The following is a 12,710-nucleotide window of genomic DNA, read 5'->3' as shown; positions in this document are numbered from 1 at the left end:
GTAAGAAGTTTCGATAGCTGTGCTCAATCCAGTTTTCCTTTTTCTGAGGCATTTCAATCAAGACTGGGTGGTTTTTCGTTTTAATCTGCAATTTTCATTGACCAACTGTTTTGCTCTTTTTTAAAACATCAAAATTATTCAGTATTTAATACCTTTTTGCTTTCAATCAAACTGTTTTTCAGTGAACCACTATTTCGCAATTTTTCGAATTTCGACTATTTGTGTTGTTTTTCAGAAAAAAAAATGGACAGTGATAGTGATGAAGAAAGGTTGCCTCAGTTCATTGATCACATTCCAAATTTTGCCTCTTTAAATGTAAGTATTTGTCGTGATAGAAGTATTCTCTTCTAAGACCCAAATCTGGCTGGATGTCCCGTTATAACCTTCCTGGTTTCAATTTATACTAAGTCAATAACTAAAATCTTCATTCAAATCGCTTATTAGTTTTGTTCCACTATATCAGTTTCGTCTGTGGATAAAATAGAGATGTTCGATAGCATCACTTCGCATTTGGCATACTCCTGTGTGCCTCGAGTGTTGTGACAATCCAAAGAGCAGTCATTTTTACGAATATCAGTGCTATGGTGAGAGAACATGTAGGTGGGAGGTATCCGACAGGCTAAATTTTGGGACGTAGGATAATAAAAACAAGATTGCCCGTGATTGCGTTATATTAAAATTTAACCCCAATTTCTTTTCAGAATTACAAATCTTGAGTAAAAAAGAATTCTGAGGAGCTGTGTTCTCTGCTTGAGGGGATGTCGCGCCCTCAAGCCTCGTTCTCAGTGAGACTTCGATTAGCGCCGTCGTGGAGAAGGGAAGGCTGCACTGAGTGTTTGCCTGCATAACTTTATTCCTTTGTTTATTATAGCTGCGAAGCTGTAAGCTGAGCAAAGCTATATTGCGGTGCTCTTGGATTTTTTTACAATTCAAAGAATTTTGAATTGTATTGGGGCGCTGTCTTTTTTTTAAGATCTGTTCACACATTTTCATGATTTTTGAAGTCAAATTGGAGTAGTGATTATGGTCACGCCGAAATGGAGCGAAAAAGCGAGTGGTTTTGCGGCGTGAATTTTTTTTTGTTCTAATTTTAAAGTAGAGTGAGAAAACGGTATTTGAACAAAATTCGGTTTCTCGGTAGTGGTTTTTTGTTCACATGCGGCAATTTCACTTTGATTTTCACTGTTTTTCAATTTTTTGGATCAGATTTTTATTGAATGCAATTCCATCTATCTTGGCCAAACCAGCCGACATGTTACTACTAGATTTTCGGAACATGGAAACATTCCCCTGTGTGAAAACACCTCTTTGAATGTGGTACAGCGCCTGATATTGAATGGGATATTTTTGATGCATATCATGGGGTTGAGAAACTTATGGCAATTGAAGTGTAAAATGTAAAAGTAATGTAAAAAAAAATAATACAATTCTGTAAGAATCTAAACGGAATTTTCTCAGGCAGAGTCAACAATGCTTGGCCTCCTAATATGATTTTGATTAATAATAATAATAATAATAAAACAGAATTTAGGAAAAAGTCCAAGTGTTTTACATTAACCCCAGTTTGTTTCGTTCAGTTTATTAGATAATAAAATTCAGTTTTTTCACGTTCATGCAGTTGTTCATGCATTACAAGACATTATTATTGTGCATGGTTCTGGTGCATATTGAATCTAACAAGGGCAATCGTTAGTGAACTTGTTGGCGGAATTTCTTTAATCTAAATGTGCGGTAGCTTCAACGATTTTGAGCTTTCGAGATAAATTGGGAGATAATTCGAAAAGGCCTTTCAGGTTATCTCAAGACCTCAGAATTCAGGGATCCGTGTACTTCGTTTGGTAAGTTTCTAGAAAGTTTCTCAGATCAACTTGGCATCCGTCTTGGCTTGAAACAGTTTATGTGCTGCTGAACTCATGGAAGTATTTTTTCGGATCTTTTCCGTTTGTGCCCCCCAGTACGTTATGCGCCCCCCAGTTACAGAGCACGTGCCATTACATAGTAAATCATCATAGTGAAAATATGGCACGTGCGTCTGGGGGTTGCAAATAATATGCGCCCACTAAGCTGGGGGGGGGCACAAACGGAAAAGATCCATTTTTTCTTTAAGTAACATAGAAACACTTTTCTTTGGAAATATGCAACCTAACCTGTAACTGAAATAAATATATGGCAAAAAATGAGATTAATTTACTTGTAAACAACAGGCTGGCCAATTTCCGAAGCACTAGATTTGCCTTGCACGGGGATTTTGTTCTTTTTAGCTCATTTTTTGACCTTGCTTTCTCAAAGAAGACTTTCCTCTCTGACTGTTGCTTACCTTATTGAAAGGGATAGGGGATACCGAAAATCTAAAAAACTATCGCGGCTATTGCGTATCAATCTGAAAGCTCTGCTTGAAAATTATGATGTCTTTTCATTTCATGTCAATGCGTCAGTCCTTGCCCATTTGAAAGTTTAGTGTATTTGTCTCAGTTTCATGGTGTTCATTTATCAATGCTTTTACCTACTTGAAGTATTAATGATTGACATGTTGCACATGAGTTGGTTGTCATGGATAGAGAATGTAACAAAAATATAAAAATCAATATCAGTTCAATGAAATAACTTTGTTTTTTCATTTATGTGTATTGTTGGAAATTGTCTCTAATTCTGTAAACAAATTTGAGACAAATGGGTTCTTCCTTTTATGACTTTTTCTTTTAGCTTTTTTGGCCTACTAGATTTTTGAGCTGTTCTGGTCTTGTCAGTAGTCGATATTTGATTGAAATTGATCAGGTGTTCGATCTTCATAAAATTTTCAATTCTAATGATTGGTTTTGTCTGTCAAAAATTTGATTCTGATCAATATTCATGTTGTTTTTCTTGCTCAGTTTCATTTGTCGCCTCAGTCCTATTTTATATCTACAATGGTGTTTGTAAGAAGTTTCGATAGCTGTGCTCAATCCAGTTTTCCTTTTTCTGAGGCATTTCAATCAAGACTGGGTGGTTTTTCGTTTTAATCTGCAATTTTCATTGACCAACTGTTTTGCTCTTTTTTAAAACATCAAAATTATTCAGTATTTAATACCTTTTTGCTTTCAATCAAACTGTTTTTCAGTGAACCACTATTTCGCAATTTTTCGAATTTCGACTATTTGTGTTGTTTTTCAGAAAAAAAAATGGACAGTGATAGTGATGAAGAAAGGTTGCCTCAGTTCATTGATCACATTCCAAATTTTGCCTCTTTAAATGTAAGTATTTGTCGTGATAGAAGTATTCTCTTCTAAGACCCAAATTTGGCTGGATGTCCCGTTATAGCCTTCCTGGTTTCAATTTATACTAAGTCAATTACTAAAATCTTCATTCAAATCGCTTATTAGTTTTGTTCCACTATATCAGTTTCGTCTGTGGATAAAATAGAGATGTTCGGTAGCATCACTTCGCATTTGGCATACTCCTGTGTGCCTCGAGTGTTGTGACAATCCAAAGAGCAGTCATTTTTACGAATATCAGTGCTATGGTGAGAGAACATGTAGGTGGGAGGTATCCGACAGGCTAAATTTTGGGACGTAGGATAATAAAAACAAGATTGCCCGTGATTGCGTTATATTAAAATTTAACCCCAATTTCTTTTCAGAATTACAAATCTTGAGTAAAAAAGAATTCTGAGGAGCTGTGTTCTCTGCTTGAGGGGATGTCGCGCCCTCAAGCCTCGTTCTCAGTGAGACTTCGATTAGCGCCGTCGTGGAGAAGGGAAGGCTGCACTGAGTGTTTGCCTGCATAACTTTATTCCTTTGTTTATTATAGCTGCGAAGCTGTAAGCTGAGCAAAGCTATATTGCGGTGCTCTTGGATTTTTTTACAATTCAAAGATTTTTGAATTGTATTGGGGCGCTGTCTTTTTTTTAAGATCTGTTCACACATTTTCATGATTTTTGAAGTCAAATTGGAGTAGTGATTATGGTCACGCCGAAATGGAGCGAAAAAGCGAGTGGTTTTGCGGCGTGAATTTTTTTTGTTCTAATTTTAAAGTAGAGTGAGAAAACGGTATTTGAACAAAATTCGGTTTCTCGGTAGTGGTTTTTTGTTCACATGCGGCAATTTCACTTTGATTTTCACTGTTTTTCAATTTTTTGGATCAGATTTTTATTCTAAAGGTTTTTCTTAATCCATTCGCAGCTCATTATAGGCCTAGTTTTTTGTTTGAATTAATTTTTCATTTCTCGCTGGCGGTTTTTTTGTTCACATGCGGCATTTTGATATTGATTTTCAGTTTTCTTATTTTTTTGTTCTGATTTTTTTTAAATGGTTTTCTATATTCACTCATAGTCCATTCTAAGTCTAGTTTTTCAGTGCAGCCAATGAAAATTCTTTGAATTGTTCGTCAGGACTTGTCCTATGTTTTTTTGTTTCGTTGTCTGACGCTCTTTTTTCGTTTTACATTTGTTCACACAGCAAAGCTGAAAAAGTAAAATTTTCTGAATGACTTCTTCCTCTCACTAACGGAATTTGCGCGCGTGACGTCATTTCTCACTCGCTCTAACAAAAGTTTTTAGGTTATTTGCGTGATTAGCTTTTGATCATACGTGACTTACCTAACTCAATAAAATGACTTTTGCACTTTAAAACTTAAATTTAGTTTGAATTTTTAAGGTCAAAGGAACTCATTTGTGCAGTAAAGGTCCCTAATAAGAGGCTTCTGAGGATTGAATTTTAACAAGCTTTATTAATTTATGGCTGAAAGTTTTTTACCTTGTTTTTTGAGCGGCGCGGCGTCGATTTTTTTTTCATTTTAGATCTATTTCTATCTATTATATGGCACGCAGGTCTGTTCTTTCGCAGCTATTCCGGCAATATGCCGGCTATGTTTCCTTGATATTCCATCTTTATTTTAATCCTTCCACACCAGTTCCCTTTGTGTGCTATATTTATTTAGGTGCTTTCCCCTCCACTTGTTTGTTATTTTTCTGACTGGGCCGTCTTTACACTATTTTTGTGACCGGGAGGGGGGAGCGCAGAATCCGGCTGCTAAGTGCTACTCATCATGCCAATTTTTTGACCTACATCCATCGATGCCGGATGGTGTACACGGCCCTTTATTTATTATTATTATTATCAACGTTATTGGTATAGTTTTAGAGACAATTACGTTAGCAATAACCAACAATTAGTTTCGTTAATATTTTAAGCTGATATCTTTTGCCACTTAAGCATGACAATCTGTCTTTTAAAGTTCCTTAGTACTGCTACTGGCATCACTTACTTGTGAGAAAATTACTTGTATTGATTTAACGAAAAAATATGCCGTATTTTTTCGGCAGACAAAAACAAAAACTCTTTTTAAAATAATAAATGTAGAACATTTTGAAAGACACGGGCCCAGGCAAACCTTACAAACACACACACACACACGCACCACCCACATTACACACATAAACCCAAAAAACTTAAATTGCAATAACTTGGTGAGTAATTTTCTGTGTTACCATCGAAATTTGAAAAAATTTATTTTGATTTTAAAAAAAACTGACTTACAAAGCTATCGGTCGGAGCGTCCTGAACTACGGTGGTCCCATTTGGGTTTCCATAATCAACAATACAAACTGGAACCACCTGCAAAGATTGAAAAAACATTGCTTTTCGCACAATTACTGGCTGTGTAAAATTTTTTGACATCAGTGACTTACACAATGAGGGTGAATTGCTGCCTGTTAAAGCTCATAAAGAAATTTTAGCAGAGCAATTTCTGGCCGGTGGTTATCAGAGCCACCGTGCACAAAACAACGTCAACCAGTTTTCTTCCCATGAGACTGACACTAAATGATTCTTATATGGACCGCCTGAAACAACACAAACAATAAAGAGCAATTAAATCGCAAAGAATACAAAAATGCGCTCAAAAGCATCCACCGATACACGTTCCATACCCAGTTGAACAGAGAGAGCAAGCAGCTCGGCACACCTCCACCAAAGATAGCAGAAGAAGAACAAATTGCACGTATCCGATAAGCACAACTGAGAACTGGATACTGCCCCCTGTGCTAAACTCTTACTTGAGTAGGATCTGTAACAATGTTACATAACCGCAGTTGTAGATAGACAGTCACACTACTTTTAATATATCTATTTGTTGATACAAATGAAACTAAGGTGACAGTTAAAAACGGCTATAAGCGCCGGTATCCCGCCAAAATTACCTGTGAATTGCAGCTCTGTGCGACAGCTACTACAACTTAAACATTTGAGATGAATTGCCGAATCTTATCTATCTGGTTTGGCACGACTACGTTGTAGTATATTATAGTAGGGCCATAGGACATGCTATCAAGTAGGCATGCATTTTCAACCTCTGTACTCTAATATAAGAATCAGCAAGCAATATGTGTATTGTTTTGTTTGCAGTCTCTCGAAGACGTCGAGAAGTTTTTTGACTCGCTGGAAGATGACACTCATCATCCTGCAGCCAGGTTGGGATCTGGAATTGACTGCCTTTCAGTGGAACAAAGTTGTGCTAAAATCAAAGAACTCTGCCAGAATACCGCTCAAACATTCGAGAAGTTAAAGCGACAAAATGATGAGTTGAAGAAAACAGCCTCTAGTTGCAAGAAAGGTTAGTTTTGGATTTTATTATGATTATTCAATTTGCTTCGTTAAAAAATAGCGATTAAAATATTTTGAGAAAAACTTATTTTGAGAACAACTAAATCAAGATTTTTGTCTGATTTGTTATTTTTCTGAAAAGTTAATTTAATGCGAAGTTTTTCATTAGTGAATACGAAAATGTTGGGCTAATACATACCAACGTGTTGAATGTATTTTGGACTATATAATATTTTGCCTTCGAATACGTGTGGCGAATATGATAAAATTATAACTCAATCCATTTTTCAGATTTTGGAAAAATAGCCACCAGACTTATTACATCTAAAAGTTTTTTCCGGTTTTCAAGGGTTATAAGTCAGCCAAGTTGACCAATTTTTTTAAGTAATGATGAAATCACTCGAGTCAAGAAGAGAGGCAACGGAGGCGATTAAGCAGCTGAATGCCGAGACGCAACATGTATTAGATGACGATGTGGACGATGCTCTTCTAGAGTCGGTTCAGAAAGCGCTCACCTTAGACAACGATCAAGCTAAATATTCTGGTAAGTTGCGCTCTTAATTCTTATCAAAAGCTTATAAATATTCATAATATTACTGTTAAAGATATGCCTGTTGGGTTGTGGTTACATTTTTCTGGTCGTAGGAGTAATTGTAGACCTTTCGTTTAGTCCATGCAGATTACTGGATGTGTTTTAAATATAGGTCTATGTGCGCGTGGTTTTCTAACGCCAAAAAGCATGATGTATCAAAAAGAGTGATGCTATACTTGGTTATAATCAATAGAAAGCATTAAAATAATTCTGCTAAAAGAGTATCATCCATTGCATATTTAAGCAATGCAGGAAAGCAATGATGCAAGTAATACTTTAAAAAAGACGTTTGTTTTGATGATTGGTCATGTTTTTAGTTGTATCCGCCTCCAGCGTCAGAAAGAACGGAATAGAACTCCAAAGATCTGGTTAGTTGTCTCTCGTTTGTGGCTTTCTTTCTAAAATTATTACCGGTTTTCGTAATCGTAATTAAAGAACTTCAGTGACACCCGCTCCTACCATAACGCAACTAATGGTGTGATGGTGTGCTTTTTTGCTATGGTGACGTGTGTAGCTTAAGTTTGATAGCCTATATCATGCCTTAAAGTACGGACAACTCAAAAAATATTTATCAACTTTCTATAAACGGTGTTCGAATGCCAAAAGGATGGCAGCTTTTTCTTGAACAAAGAAACACCATTTTCAAGTAAGGTTTTGAGTGTGCGAGTTTTTCAGTGTTCTTTACAGGGAATGAACTGAAAGTGATATACCACAGTGAGGCGGAGCCAGACAGGGAATTCTTCGTAATACTCTCAACTGCCACAGAGAACAATCATAAAAATGCCGACAACAGCACTGCCACCGCCAATCAGCTACAATCACAACACAAATGTATGTAGAACAATGTGCCTGGCTTCTTATAATCTGAAACTGATTATTTGAAGTCTGGCCACCTCGCACAAATTCGTCTTTTTTTCTTATTTAAGTCATCTCAGGTTAAGTAGTTGAAATTGAATTTCAATTCAGGAAAAGTGTTACGATAAACAAAAGCAGAAAATTTTGCACAAAATTGAATATTTGTCGTTGTTGTTAACTGAACTACCCGCCTCCTGATTGCTTTAAAGGCTTCCTGCTTAAAGCTAATGAAAATTTAGCTTTCAAACTGTGTTTTTGAATTGGTCTCAAACAGTTTTCAGAAATTATTGGGGCCTTGCTGGTCTTTTTGCAATTTTTTGTCTGACCATTTCATTTCTCGTCCTCAAAATCGGGGTGAACTATGTGGGAATGAAGTATGTGTAGCTCCCTTAAGTCTTTAATTGGCTCCAAGTATACGTAGCGCCAAACCTGAATTAAAATTTCATGCGTAATTCTGGAACGATGTTTGAAGCAATTTTTGTAATCGCAGTGTATCGCTGTCTTTATGCAAAATTTTCACGTGACCGGTTTTGTTCCAAAATTTTTGATTGCTGGTTTGAGCGATTTGACGTTCCCGGACTACACTGAATTATTTTTTCAGCGCTGAATCATGATAACTTTTGTTCTGAATTTTGGACTGCCAAGTATCATGATAATGTCAAAAATTAGGCTGATCAGAGTAAAAAATCAGGACAACTTAGTTTCTCTGAATTTGTTCTGAACTACATTACAAAATCAGACTGTGGAATTACTGCTCAGAACAAAATATCAGCCTGAAAAAAAATCTCAGAAAAAAACTCAGCATGAAAATACTCTGAATTTACTGTGAGAATAACGAAAAAACAGTCTAAAATTAATTCATTTCAAAAAATATTCAGTCCAATTAGTTCTTCTCTCATCTCAGTCCAACTCAGACGATGTGGCACACCCACTTCATTTCAATAAAAACACCATCTCTGGTACTGGGGAAAGAATATTCTGTTGAGGGTCATTTCTGAACTCATTTGTGAACGGATCATATGGCACACCCGCTCCACATCTGGGAAGAGGAAGAACACTTCAATGATGTGGTGCCTCTGTGAACTGACCATATGGCACAACCGCTCCACATCTGGGAAGAGGAAGAACACTTCATTGATGTGGTGCCTCTGTGAACTGACCAAATGGCACACCCGCTCTACATCTGGGAAGGACCAAATGATTTTGAACTCTGAAAAAAAGCAAACAAGAGCCAAAACTAGAGTACAATAATAATATTAATAATAATAATACCAATAATAAAATAATAAAAATAATAATAATAATATTCGGTTTTTAGTTTGGAAATCCCCTAATTATGTCAAACAAATATAAAAATCCAACTGGTTTCAAAAAACGTTGAACCTATGCTATAAATCTGTTCACCGTTTGATCACATTGCGGAATGAGGTCATTGCTTTCATTGCGGAATATCGTTTCCATTTAAGAACCAAACTATCTATTAACTGCGAAGGCTTCTGAAACTAACTTTGCTGGGTACTTTTAACTATGGAGGCTTTCATTTTAATCCTGGAAATTATAGCCCCCATAATAATATAGCCTCCAATGAAATTATAGCCACCTATAATGGTTTAATTAACATGACTGGCGGGGGGAACTATAGGTTATCTGATCACTAAGCTAGGAGGGGGGGCTATAATGGGAAATGGCCAAAAAGATCTAACCATATTTAATGTCGAGTTCCGTAGTCACAATGTTCATTAGAGGGGCCGAACATTTCGAGCACCTGAAAAATGCCAAAGAGACAGAAACTCTCGACTAAAAAATTTAAAACAAACATAATCGACTTACGCCGTGCTAATTGCTCTCAAACGACCGACGAGCGGTTGGCTTCGTCAGTAGCTAGGCGCGGCTTAGTGAGGCTTGTTTTAAATTAATTGAAGGGGCGTGAGCGCAGCGGGGGGGGGGGGTCCACCGCGGGGCTGATGGGGTGGCAACAGTGTGGGGGGGGGGGTGGAACCGCCCTGCTCACCATAGGTATAAGTCTCCAAAACAGACTCTGTGAATCACATACTTGAAAACTAGTGAGCTGAAAGGCTCTAAGAGCACTTAACGCAAGCTGGGCGCTACTTGTTTATACCGTATTTTTGAGAACGAAAATTTAAATAGGCCAAACAAAAAATAGCATCTGAAAGAGACCAACAGGATTAATATAATTGCTACAACTTCGTTTGAGAGCAATTAACAATAGAAGTCAACAAAACAAGCATCAAGTTCAATTGTAAAAGAACGACGCATATCAACAGAAATCACAGAACACAAGAAAGTGTACTATAACAACTTATTGCCAGCAATCGGACTCAGAGAATTCTTGTAATACAGACAGAATAAGGGCGGCCATATGTCGAAAACCTTCTCCGTTTTTGTCAAAGTGATACTCGCAGTGATCATCAAAGTCAGCTCTCTTAATCATTTTAGTTTTCTTAAATTTGTAGCCCAAGTGAGAACTCAGAAAGACGTTGTTTGCTGACACCGTATCAGCACATAAATCTTTCCTTCTCATGTTTCCCGCAAACTTTACTCGGCTTGGCCAAACAGACCTCTCAAAATCCAGAAAATTTTGCAGTATTTTTCCAACAGACGTGCTCTTAACATCATTATCGCCAACTAAGACGAAAATGTGAGTGTAGTTTCGCGCAAAGGGAACAAGTTTATAAAGATGTCCGCTTCTCCGGCCACCTTCGCCGTCGAGTCTTGGACTGGAAACAAATAGGCTTTCAAAAAATGATAGTTTAGAGCAATCGAAAGCAACATAAAGCATTTTTATTACCTGTATTGTTGAATATACTCGTTTCGATACAATGAGGGCTCTGAATCTCTTAGATTCGAGTCGCCCAAGACAAGGTATCGATGCTAAAAAAGCAAATTGACTGCTTGGAACTATGAACTCTATAAAAATGTTCTATAATAAAAGCTTCAGAGGAGATTGCAACTGAAACCGAACTGAGATTGGATCAAAAATTTACTGAAACCAAAATAATTCTATAAAAATTTTCTATAATAATTTTAATATTAATTTTCTATAATAAAAGCTTCAGAGATTGGAACGGAAAAGTTAACGATTATATGGCTGACTTAGCCAAAGAAGCAGTTCCAAAATTTTTAGGATCAAAAATATACTCAAACCGAAATAATTCCTGTAAAAATATCCGTCTAATCTTCTAATCGAACGTCTGAAATGCCAAGATTTGCGCTATTAAATAATATTAATTTCAAATTTGAGCCTCAGACAACTAAATGAAGTCTAGCAACTTCTTTTTTTCTAACATAGCAGGCAGATTTCAATTAAAATCGATAAACAGCGTTTGATTATTCGCCGTATGAACTAAGGAAATTTGTTTTTCATAAACAATAATTAAAAAAACTGGAGTTCAGCTGTTACCTAGGTGGTTGAAAACAAAAAACGTCTCAAAACAATTGATCTCAATACGACAAAGACACTGAATCACGTAAATTAAATAACAAAGACAACAATCTAAACACAGAATTTTTTAATTCCTGACTAACACAGTCTCTTTTAAATCTTCAAACTCATTGAGGTTCAGCGATAGTTTTTCAAGAATGCTCGAAGGACGACATCAGTTTTACAATAAATATTCGTTGTTTTTCTCGGTAGCAGAAGACTTTGCGGACCTTTTCCATTATGACGAGATTTTCAAAATTGGTCTCCTCAACACGATAGATAAAACCTTGAACAGGACCAAGAGAGCTTAAAACATTGAATTTTCGTACAGCTGCATACATCGTATAAAATAGCAAAGGACCAGATGCCTTCAAAAAGTATTGAATCTGGCCAAACGACTCAACTCCATTCTCCAGGTAGCATATGAAACAATTTCCAAGCTTCGACGGTTTATAGCTCAAGGAATCAAAATAAATCAAGGAATCGATCGCCCAATTTTAGGGAATCCGTCTCAATCATTTCATCAGAAAACGATTTGAAGTTGCTGCTAATAGACGTTCCTGAAAGAGTGTCGAAAACGTGTCTTAACCTACTGCTCTTGACTTGAGCACCGTACAGTCGATGCCTCCTCAAGACTCTGCGGCAAATTACTTCACACTCATTATTCGAGCCACTGCAAACCTCGCCAAGAGTTCTATTTGCAGCCTCGAAACACATTGCCGAGTAGCAATATAAAGGTCCGAACCTCCTGACTTGATCACTTAAATGGCGCAACGAGTGGACATTTATGTTTTCCACTTTTTCGTTTCCGCCATGAATGGCAACTATATTTTTGCAAAATTGGTCTAGGAGATGTTCGGCTGCTCTCACATTTTCCTCTCGACTAGATTCAACCAACAAACGCATACCGAAGCTGAGATTATTCAAGTGTTCTGTATAAATAACAGGAAGACGTTCCTGAAAAACGACGGGAGAGAGATAAAAAAGCCAATTGAAGCACTCACTCGCTTTAAAAAGCCCAATTTCATCTAGCGAGCGGATTTTGCGCGAATACGCGATCATTTCCCGGGGACAATTTTGCTGGAGTAAAACTGATTGAAGATCCTGTCTCTCAGGAACCGAAAGCATTTTGTAGCAAACCTTTGCGGTGTCAGGAAAAACACCGAGTAGGACGCAGTGCATATAGTTGATGGGTGCGGTTAACGGGAGATCCGATACAATACTTGAAAAAGCGCTCCTACCC

The 12,710-nt window shown here is 37.0% G+C and overlaps 2 protein-coding genes across 2 annotated transcripts in view; one reads left to right on the top strand and one right to left on the bottom strand.

Annotated features, from left to right (window-relative positions):
* The window catches only part of LOC142339330 (transmembrane protease serine 11G-like), a 528,023-nt gene that overhangs the window by 269,703 nt on the left and 245,610 nt on the right, over window positions 1-12,710 (bottom strand). The gene's annotated exons all lie outside the window — the stretch shown is intronic.
* On the top strand, window positions 3,155-8,009 carry LOC142339677 (uncharacterized). Its single transcript, XM_075389896.1, has 5 exons — window positions 3,155-3,230; window positions 6,381-6,588; window positions 6,964-7,122; window positions 7,488-7,538; window positions 7,858-8,009. The coding sequence occupies exons 1-5, from the start codon at window positions 3,159-3,161 to the stop codon at window positions 8,007-8,009; spliced, it is 642 nt and encodes a 213-aa protein (XP_075246011.1). The 5' UTR covers window positions 3,155-3,158.

Source organism: Convolutriloba macropyga, chromosome 5 (genome assembly GCF_964194025.1).
Source record: "Convolutriloba macropyga chromosome 5, txConMacr16.3, whole genome shotgun sequence".
Classification (NCBI taxonomy): Eukaryota; Metazoa; Xenacoelomorpha; order Acoela; family Convolutidae; genus Convolutriloba; species Convolutriloba macropyga.
The sequence above is the reverse complement of the archived record's forward strand: the minus strand, read 5'-3'. Positions and strand labels throughout refer to the sequence as shown.